Source organism: Mytilus trossulus, chromosome 14 (genome assembly GCF_036588685.1).
Source record: "Mytilus trossulus isolate FHL-02 chromosome 14, PNRI_Mtr1.1.1.hap1, whole genome shotgun sequence".
Lineage (NCBI taxonomy): Eukaryota > Metazoa > Mollusca > Bivalvia > Mytilida > Mytilidae > Mytilus > Mytilus trossulus.
Genome location: NC_086386.1, coordinates 43,336,163 through 43,361,797, shown reverse-complemented (window position 1 = coordinate 43,361,797; position 25,635 = coordinate 43,336,163). Strand labels below are relative to the sequence as shown.

The following is a 25,635-nucleotide window of genomic DNA, read 5'->3' as shown; positions in this document are numbered from 1 at the left end:
TTTAATTGTTATTATAAGGTAATTGCCTAGTTCTAGTGAGTTAAATAAAAACATTAATTGCACATTTTATTAAAGAAAATATCACAGATTTAATCAATAACATAGATACATATAAATCAGGCAAGTTTTTACATAACATTAAAATGACATCAATAATTATATATGTAATTTACACAATAAATGCGGTAGTATTCACATAAAGTTGATGTCCTATCTTCATTTTTTATTGTTATTGATTTGTGTTACAAATGAAGTTAATTTTTTGTATAAAGCATATGTTCACTGCAATTTTTTGCTATTCTTCTGAAATTTCTCCATTTCTCAACTCATTCATGTCATTTATTATGAAAACTTTCTATTCAGCACTCAAAATTGATTTTAAAAGTTTAATTATCACAATAAATGTTTGTTATGGCAGTTGCGACTGGTCCCTTTCTGTCCAATGGAATGTAATTCATTTATCTTGTAAATGAAATATAATAAGTTATCAACCATTTCATCTTTTGAGAAGTCTAAAGATATATCTTGTAAATAAAATATAATAAGTTATCAACCATTTCATCTTTTGAGAAGTCTGAAGAGCATCTGTAGTTTGTACATTTGATTAAAAAAACAGCAGTGAAATCGTTGGAAAATTTAACTTTTTTTTTGGAGCTTACAAATTCATACAACTGCTCCCAAATTGCTATAGGCTATTAGCAATGATATTGTATATGTTGTACTTGTATTGATATAAGAAACCCTTTAAATAACTTGCATAAAATATAAACTAGGAGTTACCTATTACCATTAGTTACTAAAGATTTTCTAAATGCTTCAATGAAAAAATGCCACTGGTTTAGGACTTGTGGATACAAAGTGTGGATTAGAAACAAGTAAATGAAAAAAAAATGATCCCTATATCCCAAGTTTCTGTAAGAGGGGATATCATAAGTCTGAATAACTAATTTGATTCGGATGAACTTATTAACTAATATAAGTGAAATTTTCAAAGTCAAAAATTTAAAACTGATACAGTACTATAGGTCGAAAGAACATTAATATTAGTTAAGAAACAAAGTAAGCTTAAAATATTGATAGGTTACGGAGCTTCTTTTTAATAAGTTTATGAAGTAATATGAAAAGAAAAATGTGTCTTATGGGGTAAATATTTTACCCTGAATTATAGGGAGAGAAAGAAGGAGTCCGAAAAATCTGACACACATTCCGAAACCTAAGTACATTCTTAAGTAAATATCATCAATGTCTGGGAAAATGAATGAAAGATACAATGATCACTATAGCTCTTGCTTCTGTAAGTATATTACATAAAAAAATCAAAAACAAATATAAAGAGTATTTCCTTTGGCCATTCTGGCATTTGATTCATTCTATGAAAGTAATAATGCTCATCTATTGTTAGAGTGATTAAAAAAAGTCTGCACATGTTCTAACTGCTACACAGTTTTGATGATAGTTAATTCCATGCTTTCAGCGCATTTACGCAATCCCAAAACATAGTCGTCAAAATCTAAGCACATTGTCCAATGATATGCTATGTTAGATAACACTACTAGATATTCCATGAAGGCGAACTGGCTGTAAACTGAAATAGATAAGATATAATTACACATACTGATCCTGTTGTTCAGTGGTTGTCTTTTGTTGATGTGGTTCATAAGTATTGCTTGTTTCTTTTTTTTTAAATATAGATAAGTGTTGTTTTTCCTGTTTGAATGGTTTTACACTAGTCATTGTGGGGCTCTTTATAGCTTGTAGTTCTGTGTGAGCCAAGGCTATGTGATGAAAGTGTACTTTGACCTATAATAGCATGAATAGTTTACTTTTTATTCATTGAGACTTGGATGGAGAGTTGTCTCATTTGCACTCATACCACATCTTTTTGATTTTATGAACATTACCTAGTAACTGAAGTAGCTATACATCGATCTTCATTCTTTTGCAGATATTCAAAATCAACAGCATTAAAAATGTACCGTATATAATAACTTTAAACATTTTATTTGTGATAAATGAAATAACATAACATTTTGTGTACCAGCTTATCATGTTTCATATACCAGGAAGGTACTTTGAAGTAGAATATAAAGAAATGTAAAGAACCATTTATGTAAATAAATAAACAATTGTGTCAGTGGGGCTCTTTATAGCTTGTAGTTCTGTGTGATAATACCATTACCTTATCTCCTAATATGCTGGTCTTAAAAAAACTTAAATTATTATAAAAATAAGTCAGAATAAATAGAAATCATTCAGTTATAAGTCATTAAAATAACTCTGTGAAAAAACTTGCAAAAGGATATCCTTGGGTGAATAAATATTGCCTTCAATATGATAAACATGTTCTAAGTCCAATCACATCTACCAGAAAATTTACAAAATTGAAAGGGAGCCTGTTACATTCACCAATCCACCAACAATGTATAGTTTGTAGTTATTTGATCCAATTTGAAAGAAAATGTTCAAAAGATTAAATAAATCAAATGTAACATTACTGTGCGTGCAGGTGTGTGTTTGTGTGAGTGCACACCCATGTGAGTTTTCAAGCGAGGGATTAAGGAAGCAATAGGCTGTGACATTTTACTCTTCACTTGGTCAACACATTGCAATATCTTTTAGTATATGAAGAAATGTTACTTTATCTGCACATAATGCAAATATGTAACAAGTGTTAATAAAGAAGGAATATATATATTTAGACAAAAAGAACATTTAAGAAACACCACTAAATCCAAACTAAAACCTGCTACAATTTGGATTAATTTTTTTTTAAATTAGTATCACTATGGCTCAAGAATGGTATTCTAATATTGCATTTATATAAATCTACAAGCTGTAACCTTAATATAACTGATGTGAAACTAGGTCACACTAGATTTAAACTTTGTTAGCTGTGACCTAATTTGTGAGAACATTACCAGGTCCTCTAACTTTAAAGTCCTATATAAATGTATGACAAAGACATGATTTTATCACACCAAATGGACCTTAAGTTGATATAAGATTAATCCTTGACCTTCAATACATGATCTTTTATGTAGGTCAGGAATTATGCTTATATCATGTATAACAGATGTGTTTTAAAACTTTTACTCAGATCTTACTAAACAAAAAGAGATATGAACCTGACTTCATTGAAATACATGTAAAGACTTTATTTACCTTGACCTACATGACCTATATCAAAAACATTTTTTATTGTAAAGACAAACCTTGGGTCCAAAGGAAAAATAAAAAATAACAATTAGTCAAGGAGTACAAAACATAAACATCATGATATGTATGTAAATATGCTATTAAAGAACAGCATTGCAACACAGGAAGAAGCTGTTACCCTGACTATTAAGAAATCAACTTGAGTTAAACATGAATTTGTGGAATATCACTTAGATTAAAACAAATTTAAAAGTACACAATTATTTGATGTCCCATACAAAAACTAAAAACTATCCAACACAAACTCCATTAAAAACCTGGATGATGCAGGTTCTCCAGAAGGGTAAGCAGATCCTGCTCCACATGTGGTGTCATGTTGCTCACTTAAGCTCAATTGCTCACTTGAGTACAAACCAAGTTATAAGTCTTATTAGATACATGTAGGTCATTTACAGGGGGAAAGGAGGACAGGATTGCGGTAACAAAAATTGGAACATTTTGGTCATCATCTTGGAAACAGATATTTCATAATGGTCAACCAACTTGTAATGGCAATTTACGCATAAGTGAAATTTTTCGAAGTGATGAGTTCAACTTCACCACTTTGAACTCTCAATGACTTTGAATGACACCATTTAAAATCTGCCAAATAACATACTTGGATTAATTTTTATTCGTTGGATAAAAATTTTCGTGGTTCATGGGTACTGGTTAATGATGAATTCAAATGTACAATGAATTCAAATTTTCTTTAGGCTTTGAATGCAGAGATTTGCAAAACCATGAAAATTGCTTTCCACGAAAAATAAATATATGGCAACTGACAATCCATAAACAAAGGATGAGATTATGTTAAATAAAAAGCATTTTCTAAAAAGATTTATACCTAGAAGAAACATTCTTGAGCCTCATTTGGTGCATGATTTACCTATAGATATCGCTTTGAAATTTTATCTTCAACCAACTGTGATGGAGCAATGGTATTGACTGTTCCTTCAAAGTCAATTACGGTAGTGCCATGGAATGCAATATTGGTAAATACAACAAGGTATTCACAAGCGGAAAACAAGGAATACACTGCAAGAAAATATATCATAGTGCATAATTTTGGATTTTTTGTGCATAACTTTGGATTTTTTGTGCTCAATTTACTGATTGGGAACCAATATGTAAATTCCAAGGAAGATATTCAAGCCTTTCCTATTCCTTAAGGGCATGAAAATATGTTTTAATTACTTTCGATTATCAGGTATCCGTGATCTAACTTAATACCATTAGCTTATCTACTAAATATTTGAAAATGAAAAAAATAGAACAAACATTATATATTATGGATTTGGTTGCATTCAGTATTGTAACAAAAAAACGATAAAAATGAGTTAAAAGACATAGAAAACTTGATAATACTGATAATGAAATTCTACATTTATTGAAGCAAATTATATACTGTAAATTCAGAAATAATTGTGAATCATGCGACAGAGTTGTAAATGCAATATTTAAAACTGGCATTTTGTAATATTTCATCTGAATTAAGCAGGACTTTTCTCAAAATCATAAAATTAAAATCGCATTTAAGTATTCTCCTTTGAATTGACTATTTGGTATGGGCTTTGCTCATTGTTGAAGGCTAAAAGGTAACCTATAGATGTTAATTTCTGTGTCATTTTGGTCTCTTGTGGAGAGTTGTTTTATTGGCGATCATACCACATCTTCTTTTTTATATCATTGGAACAAATGAAGCAAAAAAAAGATTTTAAAGACAACTTATTAAAATACATTTTACAACATCTACATCTACATCTATACTATTGATCTGCAGTGGAAATCCATAACGCAGATACTGCTGTGCAAACGTCAACCTGCGTGCTCAGTATTTACAAGTGCAATTAAAGTTGGATAAAAACAGGTGGTTTCTGTTTACAGCTGCAGTCTCCGAAGTTGCTCCTTGAAGCATTCCAGAGATGTGACTTGGAAGGCTTCAGGAGGCAGACTGTTCCAGTCGTAATGGTGCGTGGTATGTAGCTGTATTTGTAGGCATCTGTGGAAGTACTGATCTGAGTGAATTTTTCTGGATGGTATTGTCTTGTTGAGGTAGATGGTCTTCTCACGTAAGATGGTATATTGACTGCCGCCTTTCCGTGTGTTGCTTTGTAGAACATGCATAGTCTACTGGATTTCCGTCTAGTTTCTAATGTTTGCCATTCTTGGGTTTTCATGATGTTGGTGACTGTCCCTGGTTCTCGACTGTATGTTGATGTCGCAAATCTGGCAGCTCTTCTTTGGACCATTTCTAGGGAGTCTATGTGATGTTTTCGATACGGATCCCATACTGCAGAGGCGTACTCAAGATGTGGGCGCACTAGCGATGTATAGGCCTGCGCTTTGATGTCTTGTGGACACTTCAAGATATTACGTCTTAGGAAACCTAGTACTATTACAAATATAAAAGCTTAGTAGGGCTGAGAACTGCTGGCACCCACCTCATGGTCATAAAACTTTCGAGCATGATTTTTGTACTCAAGACTCGAAAATCAACCAATCAAATTGCTGTATTTCATGTTTCGAGCATGATTTTTGTGATCAGAGCACTGAGCAAAGTTTTATGCCTTCAAGTCCACTGGATTCCTTTATTATCATAACAACAAGGATAAACAACAGACACCTTATGTTACATATGTAACATATAAATTTTTTAAAAAAGCACGCTCTATCCAAGCAAGCATTGTCTTGCAGTCATATGCTGTTTTACATGTATATGAATAAAAAATAATGAATTATCTCTGGAAAGGTGTAACTTAAACTCGTATTACCAACAATTCATTCTTTAAAGCATAATGGTATGGAAAGCGCTCATTAGCTGAATGTGGGAAGCAGGTGTTTAAAAGGATATACCTTGGATAAAAAATGTACATGTTAGACAAGAGAAGACAATGCAGGTAAACAAATGTTTCTGAGGCAAGGAGTTTTGAAAAGCTTATGTTTATAAATAATAATAATAACCAAAACAAATGATGACAATATTTTACAATACAGAGTAAACTACATCAAATAGATTTTTGAAAGCATTCTACAGTAATCTAAGACTTGTTCTACTTTCACAGAATAGTGAGAAACTATTTCTTTACTCTCTTCCCATTCTTAATAGTTTTTTTCCCCTCTGAAGATATGATTTCAATTCTTAACAATCTGATTAAAATTTAGATCTTGTGACCATGCAAACTTTTCTTCCAAGGACACAAAACATTCTAGTCTCTATTACTTTCTGTTTTAGATGCCTTCATATGTTTGGGGATACTGTGGTTTTGTTGTAAAAAAACTCATCATCAAAAAAATTATTGCTGAAATTTCATTTGATGGAATAATTACCAGAGCAGAAAAATAAAATGAAGGGTTGACAGATCTAAATGTAATTAAAGCTTGAACACAGATCAATATTTTAATATGAAGGAGTCTTAAAGTAGTACATAACACAACAGGGAGATAACTCTGTAACAATTCAGTTGAAAGTTTTAAAGTTCTATTGTGTAGGAAATATTTAGCTTCTCAATGGTCCAAATTAGTGTTTGTCAAACTGTTATATATACAATGAAATTTTATTAAATGTGTTGCACAAGTTTTTCTGATTTTTTTTTTGACAAAGGTTCAAAGTAAATATCATGAATATTGCGTCAATTTTTTTTTTAAATAAAAGGAGCCAAATTAATTTAAGTCATTGTCAAAGTGTTTGGTACAACCTTAATACAAAAAAAAGTCTGTTATATTTAAATCATAGAAATCAAATAAAGCTAAGAAATCCATACAACATATCTATCATATCTATAAATACAATATACAAATTTACCCCATACCAAGACAGATATCACTACTTCAAAGTTTACTTACCGCCAGCTTCACAGTAACTATTATGTCGGAGGTAAAGGTAAATTGCTATGAAGAAACAACTGATGTTGAACAGGAATAATGCAATTTTGTAATGAAAGGATTTTTTTTCCTACAAATAAACATACAACGTTAACAGTACATTCATAATTAGAACATTCAAAGAAAAGTTTTCATCACCTCAAAAAATATATGTATTGATAATTAGCATATATTCATATCTTTGTGAATTAAATTGCTAAAAAAAAAAAAATATTTGACATAACTTGTATCTACACAACAAAGCACATGGTAATGATGGAAAAAAATGTTTGTCTACAAAAGGAATTGCAATACCTTTGGTTTTTAAATATTTTTTTTAATAAAAGTCTATATACATGTTATAAATCAAATTATAATACATGACCATGCACTTTCTCTAACTAATGGTAAAAAACTAAATTCTCTTTGGTTAAAATATGATGGTAAGCATGGTAAGGTAAAACAAATGTATACATAAACATCTAACAGAAGTAGAACTGTAGCAATATCGAGAAACCACCTGAAAAGAAGAGCACAGATTAAATTTTGTTATCTTGGTATTTGTAGCTTGCTGTTCATGATAAGCCAAGGATACATGTGGAAGGCCATACTTTGACCTATAATGGTTTACTTTTACAAATTGCGACTTGGATTGAGAGTTTTCTTGTTAGCACTCTTGACACATACCACATTTTCTTATATATCTATTTGGTGTTTGTCTTTAGTCTTCTCTCCTTTAAAATTCAGATTTTACTTTTAATGTATGTAACTTCAGGGGCGGATCCAGCCATTTTAAAAAAGGGGGTTCCTAACCCAGGACAAAGGGGGGTTCCAATTACATGTCCCCATTCAAATGCATTGATCCTCCAAAAAAAAGGGGGGTCCAACCCCTGGAACCCCCCCTCTGGATCCGCGCATGAACTTAATAATGTTGAAATGTGTTGGGGTGCACATTTGCATTTTTTGTACTTACTTTTGGAGTCATCTGTCTATTATTACTGGTACGCCCCCATTTAAATACTATACAGCTACATAACATATAACATTCAGAAGTCACCATGAAAGTTATAAAAGAATTCTCATGAATACCTACAAGTAAACAAAAATCATTGTTAGAATATATCAATTTGAAATCTAGCTATAGTTCTTCAGGCATTTGCTCCATAAAATATGGGTGAGAAGACACATTTTTTCATATTTATTTTCCTCTTGAAAATGAGTTTTTTTCTGTAGTTGAGTGATACTAGCTACTAAAAGACAGTTTTGGACTTGAGTCAATACAAATATCTGTATAATTGTCTAATTTAACAATTGGATGTGTTGGATGTCCATAATGCTTAGATCAGCTGTAAAAAAAATTGGCAGGATATATGAAAAATTTAAATATTCATGTAAATTACTTACTTAAACAAAAATCATTGTTAGAATATATCAATTTGAAATCTAGCTATAGTTCTTCAGGCATTTGCTCCATAAAATATGGGTGAGAAGACACATTTTTTCATATTTATTTTCCTCTTGAAAATGATTTTTTTTTCTGTAGTTGAGTGATACTAGCTACTAAAAGACAGTTTTGGACTTGAGTCAATACAAATATCTGTATAATTGTCTAATTTAACAATTTGATGTGTTGGATGTCCATAATGCTTTGATCAGCTGTAAAAACAAATTGGCAGTATATAAACAAAATTTAACTATTCATGTAAATTACTTACTAAAATTTTCTATGGAAGATATATTAGTCAACACAACTAAAGCTAAAATTTCTATACTGTTCAAAATAGCACACAATCCAGCTAAGAATTTGTATATATTGTTCCTCGTTCCCACATGGAATTGTGTGTTAAATGTGTAGTATCCGGCTGTTATAAAGAAACGTGGACTACAGTGAAGTGCTATACATATTCTCCATACATATCTTTGAGGTGTGTAGCCACCTATAGCTGAACTTATTGAAGGGAGGTAATTCTTGACCTGAAATCAATAATATAAATTTATCATAATGTACAAATGAATATACTCCAATGTAATTTTAACACATTTTTTCAATCTAATGTGAAAAGGGTTTAAACACATACAGAAGTGTGGAGTTGCTCTTTTAATTTAAAGTATATTAAAATAAATGTTATCAAAAATTCAAAGCAAATACTGGAAGCAATATTTAAAGTTTTGCATTTTTACAAAAAATAGCAGAAAACAAATTATTATTGACATGATTGAGTTTAGTACTTGAGCATTCCAAACATTAATGTTCTTGCATAAACACTTTTTCATAAAAAAAAACCACAACATCTAATGAAATAACATGAATAATATTTAACATGGCAATAGATTGAATAATACACAAATCACTGAAGAATAATTAATGACTCAACAGACTGTTACCCTAAAAGATCTACTTAATTTAAACTGAAAACTCTTTACTGACGAAAGAAGTACAGCCTTAATTGCATGAACCCTTTAGTGCTTCTGCTTAGAAAATATCAATTATCTATCATAAATACTTACTCTGAAATCAACCTCACCAGAAAATTGAATACTTAAAACACTTGGTGTTGGCACTGTTAATTCAGAAATTGTTTGTGATGATCTATTATTGCATATGCATCAGAATAGGTGCAATGTATAATGAAGTGTCACAAAATATTTTTTTATTTTGATGGTATTATTTAAAGGAATACATGGAATATTTACCAAGTTTATTGAAATTGCAATAATTAATTTCATATAAATGTTCATTCTTCAAATATGGCAATAATAAATGTACACAAAAATTTCTGAATTATATATCCCTCAGGTATATAAATAAAAAAGAAGCATTCCTTGCATAGGAAACAAAAACTATTGGCACAAGCAAGATTAAATAACTAATAATAAACAGTGGTTGATAAGTTAAAGCATGCATGTAATAAAGAAAATATCTATATTAGGTAAAATGATTGATAAAAGTAAAACATATCATGCAGTTAGATTTCTTTACTAATAATAACAAATCTATTATACTGTCTGCCATAACTTTCAATTTATTAAAGAGAATTATTTATAAAATTCTTTTTAAAACTAAAGGATTTAAGCTTGAATCTGTTGATTACATTTACACAGGAGAGGGACACAAAATATATTTAAAGAAAGCTGGATATAGTTTTTAGCAGACTGACTAGACATATATACATATGATGGAAACACTACAGATCATTTCAAACATAGAAATTATTGATGACACACATTACGCTCCTATATTTTTACCATGGATTATTCATATATATGACCAGTGACAATTATATTTTTAGATTTATAGACAAAAAGCCTCAATATAACTTGATAACTACATTTCTTTTAACCATACATGCTAAAATATATTTGAACTTTCTTTAAGTAAGAAATAAAAAAAAAGAGCCTTTCTCAATTAACTATCAAAATACACCCCATTTAATTGTTAGTATCATGTGAAGCTTCCATGGTAAAATCATACTAAATATAAAAAGCTATTTGATTGTAGCAACATTAACATGCACAATATAAAACAACAATTACCATGAATTTATTAAATTACACAAAACCTGATTTCATACAAAAATTTCAAAAGCTGTAAACAACTTCCTTTAAAGAATAAAAACCATGACAACAGGATCTTGTTATTTTAATTTTGAACTTTCAATGAGTTGTTTTTTTTCACAAATGAATTCAGAAAATGTCATTGGGTGTTTAAACTGATATCAAAATTATCATGGTAATTGTTCTTGTTTTGGTTTCAATGTTACCTTGCTGCGGAACTAAATAAAATAAAAGTGAAAAATATGCTATGATTCAGAAATTGACAAGATTTTTTTATAATCATGTGTCTATATACATGATATGATACAGGATGATACAGGTTCCAGCCCCTGCGCCAGGGAGGAAGTTACGAATCAAATCTACTCTAACATTGTTAGGTTGATTTTCTAGGCACTATATACATACACATTGCATAGATCTATAGTTATAAGCATATATATATATGCATAAAAAATGAGAGCAAACTTATGAACTGTTAATAATAAATGATTGAAACTCAAAAGTTCATTTGTAAGTCTTCGTTGTTTGAGACCCTCCCCTCTCCCCCAAATCAATTAATTGTTTGTAACAGATATTAAAGTGTGGACCCACATCTATATGGTGCACAAAAAATTGAAATAAGATTAAAAAAAAACCTTCATATTATAGTTTTGCTTCCAAATTAACATATCTCAGATCAAAATTATATAAAAAAAAATCATATTTATAATATAATTACACCTTACATGTATGTAAGAATCCTGGATTTTGATTGGTTGACAGCTAGTGTATTTTTCACCACTTAACTGTAATCAATATTTATTTTTTAACGCAGCCAGGGTATTTGCCCAAAGGATATGCCTTAATTACCCTCTCTGATGTGGTATTTGCCAAAAAATACTCTATCCGACTGGACCCTTGTAACGTCACGATCATCAATGCATTTTTAAACAATAACATTCAGTGTTTTTAAACAGATATAGCATGTTCTTGAGGGGTATTTGCGAAAAATACCAGTCTTGAGAATGAATTTCACTTGCCTTTTGGCACACGAAATTTAACATTTTCCCAAATACCCCTCCTCAACATGATATACTAGTATTTGTTTAAAATTGAAACCCAATGGCTTGGCACTTTAATCTTTCTTTGGTAGGGATGATTAGCTGAGATATCAAGTGTTACCCCTCTGTTTCATATATTTTGTTAGTCACATGTACACTATCATATACCAATTAAACCAAAAAAATAAAACCTATGGTTAAATTTTCCCATTTTAAATAACTTACGAAACCTTTTATACATCAAAATGAAAACAATTGGGGCATACGAACTGATATAAAATAGTCCCATGGCTGCGCTTCCCTCTTAAGGAAGCTGACAATATGCATATATGGAATTTCAGTTAATAATTGTTATCATGTTTCATGTGCAATGTATACCATGTATACATGGTATACTAACCTGCAAATACAAAATGTATTAATTAGGTGCAAATGTCAAAATAAGTAGATTTATAGTACTATACTAACATCAGTGAATATAACATAACTGCATCAAAAATAAATACTGACATCCAATTAGTTTCAGATACTTAAGGATATAATCAAACAAGCAAGTGATAATATCAACCTAATGATATATTTAACCTTAATTTCTCACCCTTTTCATACATCATTGTACATCATGGAGCATGGCTCATACCTACTACTCATTACACTAGTTACCATTGAATTTCACATTTGAAGTTTTTTACTTTGATGTGAGGTACATAAAAATGTTACAGGAATTAGAAAAATTAACAGAAGTGAAGCAAGATAATTTTTATATTTTTCAAAGTCAATGAAAAAGTTCTTCAGGAGCCAAACCCTTAAACTTGAGCATTTTCTTTAATGACTTGATGTAAATTCAATTCCATGTTCTTTAAAAAAATAAATGGTGAATGTCTCCATAGATGATGGTCCCTCTAGCATATAATGCTATAATGGGACATAACTCAAGAACTGTAAAAGTGATGCTTCCAAAAATTAAACTTACACAGAGTTTTGTGGTAAAAAGCTATATATATATATATTTCATTGTAACATTTAGTTGAGACAAACTCACTTGTCACGCAAGTTAGAGAATAGATGAAAAATTCAGCAAAGTTTTCATTAGTAATCATAAAAGGGCATAACCCTATGACAGTAATCAAAGTGCTTGTAGGCACTGCATGGTAAATACTGCTTTAATTTATCAGTAGGAAGTAAAATTAAATTTTGCATTGTAAGCATTGGTTGTAGTTGATTCAACTACCATTCTGGACAAAGAAAGATAACTCCAATTTTCAAAGAAGACTTTAAAATATATTTAGAAATGAAGGGTAAAAATTACTTTTAATTTTATATCAGTGGAAGGAAAAATTCAACATTGCGTTGATTAAACTATAATCATAGACAAAGGTCCAAATTAAATAATACTTGATTAGTTTTGAGTGATATTTTTATATAAAAACTGAAAAATTTAGCAATTTTTCCATTTGAAATTAGGGCATAACTCTAGAACAGTAAAAGTGAAGGCACCAAAATTCAAACATGATCTGTATATTGTGGTAATAAGCATTGTATATAAGTTTCATATAAATATTTGGTTTAGACACGAACTAAAGTAACATAGTAAGGGAACAGAAACTTAAAAATATAGCAAATTTTCCATTTGTAAAGGGGCACAACTCTAGAATAGTAAAAGTGATGCCATCTAAATTCAAACTTGATCTGTAATAAGTGGTATCAAGCATTGTGTATAGTTTCATAATATTTGGTGAAGCAAACTAGAGGAAACCAACTTTTGGACAAAGGACGTACATGTATGTACAGATGGACAGGGTAAAACTTAATACCCTTTCTGCAACCGCAGGGACAAAAAAATCTATTAATTTATTCTGACATTTTTTTACATAAATATGGTCCTGTTTTTTTTGGTCAAGTTGCTCATTATGCCTTTTGTTTTTACTCAAAAATCCTGCTTTATGTGATGTCTTTAGGTAGCAATACACAGTTAGGAAAAAAACTTAAAATTGACACTCATAATTTTTAAACACCCTCTTTCCCCTTCTGTCTAACAAAGAAGGCTTTATATGTGTGTTATGCATGTATATACTTGTAGAAAGAAAATCTTCCATAGATTTCATTTCTAATGGGCATCAGTGTGAAATATAATCCCTTTTGAGTGTAACCATGGCAACAATCTGCATTTCTTAGATACAAAATATAGCAAAAAAGGGGGGGTGAACATGTCACAAAAGTCTCCAAAATTTGGTCTAAAGGAAAATTTCAATGAATTACAGTGATACCTTTCCTGAATCCATAGGTTTATATCTATCAAGTGGTCCAAAAAAAATCATATGCTTCCCTGCTCGTTTTTCCATAAAATTGAATTGAAAAGATCGAGCGCAAAATCTTTGTTGATAAACACTACAATAATTTATGGACCTATGAACGGTACGGATAGGAAAATATGGACTGTCAATCATAGAAATGGCCTATAAAACATGTTAAAATCAATCTAAATGTTCATATAAACCCACTGAGAAGGCTATATTATTCTTCAATTATCTAAATATCTATTTTGTTGTACAAAAACTTTCATATTTAAAAATTCACAGGGGCCATAATGCGAAACTAAACTTCTAACTGTGCATTGCTACCTTGACCCTTTTGCTGACGGAGGGACACATATGTCCATGATCAAATTTATGAAAGCTTCTCATTAATGCTGTATCTCTTTCAATTAAAAGACTGAAGATTAAAAAGTGTTTTTTTTCTCCAAGAAGTCCCAAATGTAATGGTCATTACGTCAAGATGACACATATCAAAAGACGGCGTTTTTTGGCATGTTACGTCACAGATGTCGAGTTGTCGTATTTTCTGGCATATAAAATGCAGCTTTGAAAAACAGTCGGCAGCAAGAGGGTTAAACTTTTGCCAATGTTTTCAGGAATTTGTGCGATTCCAAGTACATTGTATTTGCATACAATTGTACATGAGGATCTTCCCCAACCATTCCAAAATCTAGCATTCATAAAATAATGGTACGAAATGGTTGTTATTGTAATTTTTTTATGTTGATAGTGATACTGATTATGATATCCAGGGTTGAATTTGTAAATTTTCTCAACTGACCCTGCAATGTGTAGAAGTTGAAGATTCAAAGTCGAAGATTATCGACCAAATAATGCAAAATGCTGCTCCAAAGAATGGAAGAAAAAGCATTATCTTTGCCAGTTTATTTATGGTGATTTGGAAAAGTAATCCATTATTTCCTTGGGAGCCCATTTTCGGTTATTGGTTATTCTGTTTATTCTTGGTGTTGAATACTCTTTAAAATTACGGTTAGATACTTTGTTCTTTCAAACGTTTGCGATATCCCGATCTTGAAGAACTTTGCCCTTGACCTTTCAAATTTCAACGTGTAAACATGGCACTCGACAAAGCGAAAATGTGGAAACAAAGCTTAGATTTTAAGCGAATATGCTTAATTTGCAAATTTAATTCGGCCTATTGTTGTTGCATATTAGTTGCTTGGTCATAAAGGGTTCAAATGACATATTGTCATTGATTTAAATCGACGGGAATAGTCGAATTAAGGTTTGACACACTTTCAAATTCAACTTGACACTGACAGTGACAGTCATTTATGGTATTGATACATCAAACATCATTATGTCAGGGTCAAAGTTAAGTAATCAAGATAGGAAAGACTTGGAAAAATTTACAAAGTTTCTCATCTACAAGAGCTTGCAGATCATAGTTCAGTCCAGACTTGGAGAAAAAATATCAACTAAATCTAAGCTTAGTGCCACAGGAGCAGATTGGGTAAGAAATTAGGAAATGGAGATAAATAATTATTTTAGCATTCTTGCTTTTAATTTTTAAGTGACCGAAAATCCTGAATTTGAGGGAGACAACCAGTGTTTTGTTATTATGGCCTTCTTCTTCTTATGGTATCCAGTTATCCATCAGATTTTTGATGATTACTAACTGCTTGTTCTCATACACTGTATGATTACTAACTGCTTGTTTTCATACACTGTGTGATTACTAACTGCTTGTTTTCATACACTGTATGATTACTAACTGCTTGTTTTCACTACTTTAAGAATGTACCTGAATTGACAAACCTGTGCAGCTGAAAACCTTTCAAGGCATGATTGGACCTGAATATGCATTCGTTTCAACTTTTTAAATGAAATAAAACAACGGTTTAAAAATTTTAGTGGTTTAGATATTAAATCACAATTTATTTGGCTAATGTCCTCTGAAGATACTTTCATACTCCAGAAATTCGGAGAATTATTGCCAAATTTATCCACATTTAGGAAAGTTTCCTTAAATAATATATAAATATAGAAATGCCCAGTGACCCCCCTTATATTGTTAAACACTGTGCTTGTTGTAATCTTGTATTTGTCTTGATAAATATATTTTTTTTTTTTTTTTTTTTTATAACATTGTGTCTTAATCATATTGAATCACTTGTAATCACTTGTATATAATTAATGTTGATTGTTCTGCTCCTTGTGGGCACTTTGATTAGTAATAAAATATATTTGAATTATTTGTATTAGTCAGGGTAACAGAAATTTGAAGGATGCTGCACATTGAATCTTAAATTTACGCTCATGTTTTCAAATAAGAAAAGGGTTAAAAAAAAGTCTATAGATCCATTTCCACCCTATTTATATCATTGACTGGATGTCTGACATGTTTAAGAAATAAAAAATTACAATGAACTTTATTTGAATTTTGAATTTGATCTTTAAACTTGTTGTTAGGACATTGTAGGACATGAGGACAGTGTATGGAAACTACATGTAGATGATTTTTTGTCTTGAGCCCTTTTTGTATAAAACATGTATATTGTTATGCACCAACAGTTGTATGTATACAATGTACATGAGTATGATTTGTTTTATCTTTTTTTTTCAGTTTAATTTGGCAATTAAAGACATCTCGGAAGTTCACAATGAGGCAAAGAAAATACTGGCTGGACAGAAAACTTTACTAGGACAAAGTGTATGTGTTGAAATATCTTTAAAGACAGCTGACGGCGACACAATGATTCTAGAAACATGGTTCATCAGCCTTAATCACGATAGCTGTGATCCTAATGTCAAAGTCTCATATGCTGTGTACAACAGGATGAGTATTGCACTCAAATCATTGTTAAGTGTATCACGTGTGACACCTGCCTACAAATTATCAAGACAGCAAGGGGCTGACGATTTTGTGATCTGCTACAAGATTTATAATGGAGAACCTCAGTTTTTCATGCTTGGAGATGATTACAAGACAGCAAAGGTTGGATCTGTCCCTACACCAGTTGGAACCATCAATATAAACTTAGCATATAGGACAAAACTGTTAATAACACCACAGAAAACTATGAAAGAAATACCTTTTGAAGTTAAAGATGACCATTTTAAAAAAGACAATGTTAGTCCTAAGAGACCAACAACCCCCAAACCTTGTTCCTTGGGATATAAAAGAAAGTAAGTACACAGTTTATCTTCCAAATTTGTCACAGACAACATGACAGATACATGGCAGAATAAAAATAAATACGGCCAGATGTTACAAGCTTGTCTATTTTAAAGGATTACATAGTCATTGCATTACAATCTTTGACAATCAAGGATACATCCTTTAAATACAAAATGTAGCTTAAAAACATTCCAAATTATTAAATTTAGGTACATGTAATTAGGGAGCTACCATTTGGTTTTATGGAGTGGGGGTGGGGGCTAGGATGAAATTTGAAAAAAATAGGCAGGACAGGAGTTTTGAGTAAAAAAAAAGGCAGGATGAGACACTTGCAAAAAAAAAAGTCAGGATGACATTTTAGGTAAAAAAAAGTCAGGATAAACTAAAAAAAAAAAAAGGCAGGACCAAACAGAGTGAAAAATAAAAAGACAGGACAGAGATTACAGCTAAAAAAAAATGCAGGACAACATTTTTCATCCTAGCTCCCCCATAAAAATCAAATGGTAGTTCCCTAATTATAATGTACAAGTTCAAAATCTTATCAATATAATATACCTTTCATGATTTTTCCACAGTCATGACCATGACAGTAATTATGTTTATTACAAAGTTAAGGAAGATTCCCTCTAGTTTTAGTGTAATTTCATCATGTATATCACTTGGCTTAGTTCTTCTGTTTGATTTGTTAGATCTTTACATGTACAAAAAATGTTTGTCTGTCAAAGGTGTATAGACATGATAGAGGCATCAATATATAATCGACTACAAACAATTTTGACAAAATTAATTATGAAACATTTTTTATTTTTTCCCTGTTTTTATAATCAAATTATAAAAGGGGGTGGTACAACTGGGTCATTAATGATATAATTAGAATCAAATATATTTTTTGCAACCACAATGCTCAGATATAATGAATGTACCAGTTACAGAATGAGATAAATGGTATATATATTGTAAATGATCTAGTAACAGGGCCACACCATGACAGAAAACAGGATGTTTCTAAGGTTAATGGTTAATACATCATAACATGATGATGTAACCAGGAAACTGGACATTGATTAATTTCGAACCTTGTTCTGTTGGGTTGAATATATACATTTAAGCTTAAATGATATTTCATACATTTGTACATGTGTATTACTGAAACTTACTACACTCAGTCAGATTTGAAATTTCTTAGTTTCACATTCTAAAGTCACCTGTATTTACATGTCAATGCTAGTTTAACATGTATAATATCTAACGGTAATTAATAAAATAAAGTACGGTTGATGAATTATTCATTTTCATCACAGATATTTACCAGGCCTGAGTGCAAATGTTGGTTGTGACCTAGCTACATTAAAAAAAGGTCACATATATGCAAATGGGACCTTTTTAAAAAGCATATACATGTACATGTATGTGTTTTTTATTTTATATAAAACATACATTGTAATGTTTATATACATGTGTTCTTTGTTTCTGTTTCCTGGCATTAAAATAGGGTATACCTGTAGATAACCTAGCAATCCAACTTGTGAAGGTAAAAAAAAAAATTTTGAAGAATAAAAAAAATATTCCATGCATGTGTTGAAAGAAAGATTTGCTTTTGTAGGGTTAATTTTAGAGGTTTCCAGTGAGGCAATTTTTTTGAAGGATTTTATTATTATCGATTATTTCTATCTTTAACATGATGAGATTAACAGAATTAAATTTAAAACCGGGGTTACCCTAAGAATTGTTTTTCCTGTTACGGTAGATAATATATATAGAAATGTTCTTGACTTGATTGGTGCTTAACCAAAACTATCTTTGCTTTACATGCTTAAATAGTACTTAACCAAAAACATTCCTTGAGTATCAAGTAAATTGTGGTACATTATCATGATGATGTAAGTATTAAAGCTAAGGGATGATATACATGATATATATTATATATGGAGGAAACCCAGTACTTCTTTGGATGTACATACATGTACACTTCTTTTGTATTTTTGGCTTTACATAAAAAATTAACATTTTTATTTAATATCAGTAGGTGTCTTATTTGGTCTTTCATGTTACATTAATTATCTACATGGGAAATGTGTGCAAATGCAGCGGATCTCAATGCAAACTCAGTCTTGTCAGTGTACTGTGACCGACATAATGTCAGACAAAACTTACATGTATAAGAGAGAATAAGTAAAATAAGAATAAAAATATTTATTATTCCAAACAAAAGCATGACATGTACACATATTTGTTAGTTGAATAAATTGTAGAAACGTTAAATTTCTTGTTTGGTCAGATAAACCCTAGATTGTTTGTCACAGACTGCAAATGTATCAGTATGGGTACATGGTGTAATAGGATCAAAAGAAAAATATAATTCAGTCAATCATGTTTCTTGTCTCTATCTCTCTACCCCCATGATTAATAACCTATAATTATTGTTCATGCCTACCCTAGGACAATATATTAACATTTTTATTTTAGAAGAACATTTAATAGTCTGGAACATTTCCATGAAAAATTAAAAAAAATATTTAAAAAAAAAACTTAGGCAGTTTGGCTTGTTATTATTATTTTTATATCAACCTATTTACAAATGATTTACTATCCTATTTTTGTTTGCTAGGAGACATGAAACAATTGTTTCTTGTCCTTGTAAGAAACATTAAAAGATATAAATACAATTACACATGTATCATGATTATAATACATTGTAGTACTATTTGAATGATTTCCTATCCTAGGTTTCATATTTACACTACATGAAAACCATATAAAAATATAATACAATCTGATTGGAGGAAAGATGAAATATCTATGTCACTTGTACAATATATTTCCTATTAATAAATAGATTGATTCAGCAAATAAGAGATAAGAACGTTGACTGTGCATATAGCTGCATTTATATTTAGATGTAGCTTTTTATAGATTTAAAGGAAATACCTGAAATGCTTCCCTCAACATACATTGTATATTTAGATAAGGCAGCAGCCATTTGATTTTCTGGGTGGGGGGGGGGGGGGGGCTATGATTTTTTTTTCTGTGCAAACTTTTTTTTCGCCTTCGGCGAAGAACAATCTATTTTTTTAGCGACAAACCGAAAACAATTTTTTTCTTTCACTATTATCATTACATATAGTGGCAGCTGAGGGTGAAACAAACAATTTTTTTTTCTCAGAGTCCTAAAAATGGAAACAAACTTTTTTTTCCAACAAAAAACATAGCCCCTAGCCCCCCCCCCAGAAAATCAAATGGTTGCTGCCTAACTCATGTCAGAACAGATGGATTTTCTGTCATTCATGACGTTGTAGACTTAAGTCAGCTCTAATTAATTCAAGCAACCAGTATTTATTATTACACATGTATGATATGCATCTGAAAAGGATAACAATGTCAATGGCACACATGCATATATATCTCACATATATACATGTACAAAATGGCCATTGAAACTTTAGGGTTTACCATATATTTTCTGTAAAGCTATAATATTCTAATTTAAGAGTTGACCCAGATATTAGGTTATAGTTTGAACCAATTGGATTTTACTTCCTCTTTTACTTTCAGTTTTAGTAATTTATTTATTTTCTTCCCTTTATCATGTTTATCATGTGTTCATGCTGTCATGTGACACACAAAAAAATCAGGAAATCCCCAATTAATCACTAATATAAATTATGACCTGAAGTTGACAGTTATGTAATATTTTTTGCAAGAGATTATTGATTTAAAAAAATAGCCATCTCAAATTTATTGGAAAATTATTTATAAAGTTTGGACTTTGATTATAATGCCACATAATGTTGATCAACTATCTGTTGAGACTGTTTGGTAAGTTCTACACTACTGTGATCATAATTTTCAGAAAATAGCTTCTAAATTTCTGTATTTAATGCAGTCAAATTGAATATTTTAAATGTTGAAGTACATGACATACATGTAAATATCTCTGCTTAAATCAGGGATTTAAACAACTTTTTTAAGCATTAAACTATTGACAAAGAAATTCACATGAAAAGGAAAATTCAGACTGCAACCTTGCAAAATATTTTACTTGCACACACGTCTTTTAAAGTTTTAATGTTTTAATGAATCTTTTGTTAATTTTATCCTTCATTTTAAATTTTCAAACAAATATCTCACAGATGGTTTAATACCCCCGACTGGCCTCAGGGGGGGGGGGGGGGGGCTGCTCCAGTCATGCTTCAGTGATTCCCTATATAATCAACCAAATTTTTCCCACAAAAGGGGGGGCCCCCCTGGATCCGCCTATGAGATGTGAGAGGGCATACTACATGTATTTCCAATTGTTCATTATGCTATTGTTCATTTGTGCAAAAGTTCTCACTAAAACATTTGTAATTTAAAATGAGGTCACTTAGAGATCATGTCTGTTGATTATATTACAGAGCAGCCCTCCCTCTTCACTTGTGCAGTTGCCTAATTTATAATGTACATGTACAAAAAACAAATATGTAACTAAGCAACAAACAACATCCACTGAATTACAGCTGGCTCCTGACATGGGACAGGCAAATACATACAGAATGTGGCGGAGGTTAACATGTTATCCCCTAACCTGTGATAGTGGTGCAACAGTACAACAAAATAACTAACTATAAAAATCAGTTGAAAAAGCTCAACTCATCAGATGGATACAAATAGAATTCAAAACATATAGCAAAAAAATAGGGTAGGCATGGGCATGATGGGCTGGTATTTGTACATCCCATCAACAAAAAGATTGTACATGTAAGTTGTAAGAATATTGTAAAGTAATTCCAATTTTAGATAAAATCCATGATTTATATTCTATTTATATTACAGTGAGAGTGTAGCAGATGAGTTATGTCAGGGTTCTGATGAGACACAGGATTTCACTTTCACTAACAGTCCAGGGGATAATATTCTAAAGAACAGTCAAATCCCAAGATCACAGCCGATCGGGATAAACAACACATCACCACGAAACCATCGTGATTCAAAAGCACACAGGTAAGATATAATGATATCTATAATATATATATATAAAGGGTTTTAATTCAATCTGGTACATGACAGTTATAATTGAGAAAAAGAAATGTCATAGATTACAAATGCCTGCAGAAGCTGATGTTTTTGTAAAAAAAAATGCATAATGAAACTTATTAAGAAAGACAGGCATGAGAAATTTCAAAGTATTTGATTTATACACTTTGGCATACTGAAACGTAGATTTACTGTCACATTTTCTATATATATATTCACTTAGATTTTATTTTAATTTAGTTTTAAGAAACATTTTTGTTTTCTTCTCCATTTTCTATTTTACAATGTAAATGTATTGTATACATAATATATCAGCATGGTTAGAGTCAGACATAAAAATTATTTCGATCACATTTTTGATACCCTTTTCTTTATATTTGTAGCAATCCAGAAAAACAGACAAGTTTTACAAGCTACCAGAAAATTGGAGCATTTGCAGACAACAAAATTCATCGTGACAGTAAATCAGACATTGAAGACATTCCATTTCTTAACCTCATACAGGATGATATAAAAATAGATGATAAAACTGTACTTAATGTGAAAGAACTGTCGAAATCTTCAAAATCTCGGAACGATTCGTGTGATAGTGACAGGAGAGAGTCATCTAGTCACGCTAGTGGTGACGGGGAAAAACTACATGAGAGTGTGTTGTCAAATCATAGTTCTATTAGTCAAGAATTACCTCCAGATGATTTTGTAATGGTTGAATTGGTAGGTTTCTTGTTTATTGAACTCCTGTCTGCCACCAATATATATGTAAATGTATTTGTGGTAACTTAATTAAAGATGTCATGTTGATTGCCTAGATACTCTAAATAACATAGAAAAACATTCCATAGCTTCATCTCTCATTTGGTCTTTGGTAGACAATGGTAGATAATTGTCTCCAAGCATTTTACAGAAACTAATTTACAAACCAAAATACCTAAAAATTATGCATTAAAATTCTTTCATTTACTCTGCAATGCTCTTGAGTCATTTATCATCATGCTGATTAAGATAAAAAAAATTAAGTTATGAAAACTCGAACCCTAACACCGCATACTTGACATATAAATGACAAGTAAAAAATATCTGTATTGTTTTAAATTTATCCTGCGTTTTGTACCTACATGTACCTATATGTACTTATAAATAACCTCAGTTTTAATTGACTGTTTGTTATTGTTTGTATAATTATGGCAGCTACATTTGGTTATGACTGTTATTTGTTTTAGAAAACACTATTTACTATAAATTCTTTTATTTACTTTTCAATACCCTTCAATGTTTTATTTTTGTCATTCTGATTTAGATTTTGTTTTTAAAGTTATGTAAAATTGGAACTTTACACAAACATGATAAGATGCAAAGTGAAAAAAAGAAATGTTTTATATTATACCTAGCAATGCCTAGTAACCTACATAATAAATAACTTCAATTTTACTCCTCTCTTTCTTTTTTTGTTGTTGTGGATCTAATTATGACTGTTATCTGTTTTAGAAAACACCATTTGCTGGTGCAGATCCTAATACAGACCTTGGAAAGTTCTACCGTGATTTTTCATTAGCCCCTAGTCTGAACATGTTCACAGAAGAACCTACAGTTGGTGAAACATTAGAACAAATTACAGATCAGTTAAGCATGTTTGAATCTAATGTGTATGAGTTTGACTCATTCATAGGAGAAGTGGTGGAATCTTCACCGGAATGAATGCAGAAGTCGTTGAAACTTTACTCGGAAGAATGCAAAAGTTGAGGAATCTTTACTGAGTATGAATGCAGAAGTTGTTGAAACTTCACTTGAATGAATTTGATGATTGCAGAGATTGACAAATCTTCGCCGCAATGCATGCAGAAGTTTTGAAATTATCACTGGAATGAATGACTTGAAAAAAAAGTTGTGGAATCGTCAAGGAAGTTAAATGATATTTTTTTCATTTTTTGTTGTTGATGAATTGTGCAATTAAAATGACCAAAATCGTTTTGGTGTACATAAAATGTTTGTGGTATGGCTGGACCAGATATATGTTTGTGATTTTTTGCAGAATCAGTTTGTAATGTTTGTGTCTACTGTAAAAGATATAAACTGTTTGGTAGTTTGTTTACGTTTGAGATTCATGATTTGGGTTGAACCCAGTGCATTATTTTCTGTAATGATTTTTATTTTGTAAAAGTGTTAAAGAGTGGTGTTTATAAATGATAAATTTAAGATGTTTTGCTTTAACAAGAATGCATAGAAAAGTGTAGATTCCTTTTTTTCTAAATTCTGTTTGCTTACATTGTCATGAAGCCTTAAGAAAAATTTATACTTACCTAACCTTTTTTTTAAATCGTAATTTACCTAAACCAACAAGATCCATGAAAACTTGTATCCTAAGTATAAAAATGAATTCTCATTTTTTGTGTTTCATACTTTTAAATACTTGTTTATTTTCAAATTTAACTTTGATTATATTGAAGTTCTATGAATTTTAAATATAAGTTTTTACAAACTCTACAAATTACACACAAAACAAAAAAAAAGGATTTTTTCAATGGAAGAAAATTTGTTGTTGTTAATCATGTTAATTTTTAGCATGTTCAGCCAAACTCATTACAACTGATACCTTGAAAGTTAGCAGCATATAATCTGTATACATATAGATTCTTACATTGATACCAGTGGATTATCGGATTTATCCAATCGAGATAGTTAAATTATCAATTTTAAAGTTCGAGCCGCCTCGGCGAGTACTTTAAAATTTATAATTTAACTATCGAGATTGGATAAATCCGATAATCCACGAGTAACTATGTAAGAATCTGTTTCTTTAATGATTAAAAAGACATTTTCTTTTTTTGTTTACCTAAAATCCCCTTCGAGTGCCTTTCACATTGCACGAAGTTGTCAATTTCATTAACACCTGTTATCATATTTTGGTTAATCCAGTCAGCCAAAAAGGTCATGACCCTTAAAATCATCCAATGATCTTCTGAGATCACAAGCAACCACACGTTGATTAATTTTTTTTATACAATGGGTTCGAAAAGGGATAAATTTCCATAGAATTAGAGAAATGTATTTATAATCACATAAACAGTCTCTCTATGTATCATCTCAAACTTTGATATCTGATATATATATACATGTAAATAATAATGTTAAAAACATTAGGGCAGTTTTCATATTTATAGATTTTTTTCTATATAAATGTGTTATATATTTTTAAAAATATTTATTGAAGTGCATTAACTCCTATATTTTTAAGAAAACACTTTTGTTCATGAAAGGTAATTTTCATTGTTCATTTAAAAAATATTGATTTATTGGGAAACAAGTGATGTGTTCGATAAGTTTAAAACAAAAAATCCTAGCATACACTAAAAAACTTCATGGAATTCACTTTATTTAAATTCGGGACCCATGGGATTTAGGCAAAACACATAATTACTATTACATTGATTTTTATACTTCAAGATTCATTATGAAACATACATTTAAAGTTTACATCAACATGTTTGTCATTTTCTAGATTCCACAAATCTAA

At 30.6% G+C, this 25,635-nt stretch overlaps 2 protein-coding genes across 5 annotated transcripts; one reads left to right on the top strand and one right to left on the bottom strand.

Moving 5' to 3' along the window:
* Positions 1 to 53: 53 nt before the first annotated feature.
* Positions 54 to 14,950, bottom strand: LOC134696982 (post-GPI attachment to proteins factor 2-like). Of its 4 annotated transcripts, XM_063558950.1 has the most exons (7): positions 14,751 to 14,950; positions 10,821 to 10,832; positions 8,775 to 9,033; positions 8,033 to 8,148; positions 7,042 to 7,150; positions 4,085 to 4,233; positions 1,406 to 1,585 (listed from the first exon to the last, which is right to left on the bottom strand). In XM_063558950.1, the coding sequence occupies exons 1-6, from the start codon at positions 14,901 to 14,903 to the stop codon at positions 4,085 to 4,087; spliced, it is 798 nt and encodes a 265-aa protein (XP_063415020.1). In that variant the 5' UTR covers positions 14,904 to 14,950; the 3' UTR covers positions 1,406 to 1,585. The 4 variants fall into 4 exon arrangements, with proteins under 4 accessions (XP_063415019.1, XP_063415022.1, XP_063415020.1 ...); XM_063558949.1 differs by lacking the exon at positions 4,085 to 4,233 and having other exon boundaries at positions 54 to 1,585; XM_063558953.1 differs by lacking the exon at positions 10,821 to 10,832 and having other exon boundaries at positions 14,751 to 14,941.
* Positions 14,951 to 15,019: 69 nt separating this feature from the next.
* On the top strand, positions 15,020 to 24,744 carry LOC134696981 (autophagy-related protein 13-like). The gene is made up of 5 exons (XM_063558948.1): positions 15,020 to 15,443; positions 16,557 to 17,119; positions 21,924 to 22,091; positions 22,508 to 22,838; positions 23,610 to 24,744. Exons 1-5 carry the CDS (start codon positions 15,291 to 15,293, stop codon positions 23,817 to 23,819), a joined length of 1,425 nt encoding a protein of 474 aa, XP_063415018.1. The 5' UTR covers positions 15,020 to 15,290; the 3' UTR covers positions 23,820 to 24,744.
* Positions 24,745 to 25,635: the final 891 nt, after the last annotated feature.

Bases quoted from the DNA above. Each gene is read 5' to 3' on its own strand.
- LOC134696982 (XM_063558949.1), bottom strand. From the start codon at position 14,903: ATGGGCTCCCAAGGAAATAATGGATTACTTTTCCAAATCACCATAAAT. The intron at 7,151-8,032 runs GTAAGTACAAAA...GTTTATTTGTAG, and splicing joins ATAGACAGATGACTCCAAAA to GAAAAAAAATCCTTTCATTA. The intron at 1,586-7,041 runs GTAAGTAAACTT...TATCTATTTCAG, and splicing joins TAGTTACTGTGAAGCTGGCG to TTTACAGCCAGTTCGCCTTC.
- LOC134696981 (XM_063558948.1), top strand. From the start codon at position 15,291: ATGTCAGGGTCAAAGTTAAGTAATCAAGATAGGAAAGACTTGGAAAAA. The intron at 15,444-16,556 runs GTAAGAAATTAG...TTTTTTTTTCAG, and splicing joins GTGCCACAGGAGCAGATTGG to TTTAATTTGGCAATTAAAGA. The intron at 22,839-23,609 runs GTAGGTTTCTTG...TATCTGTTTTAG, and splicing joins ATTTTGTAATGGTTGAATTG to AAAACACCATTTGCTGGTGC.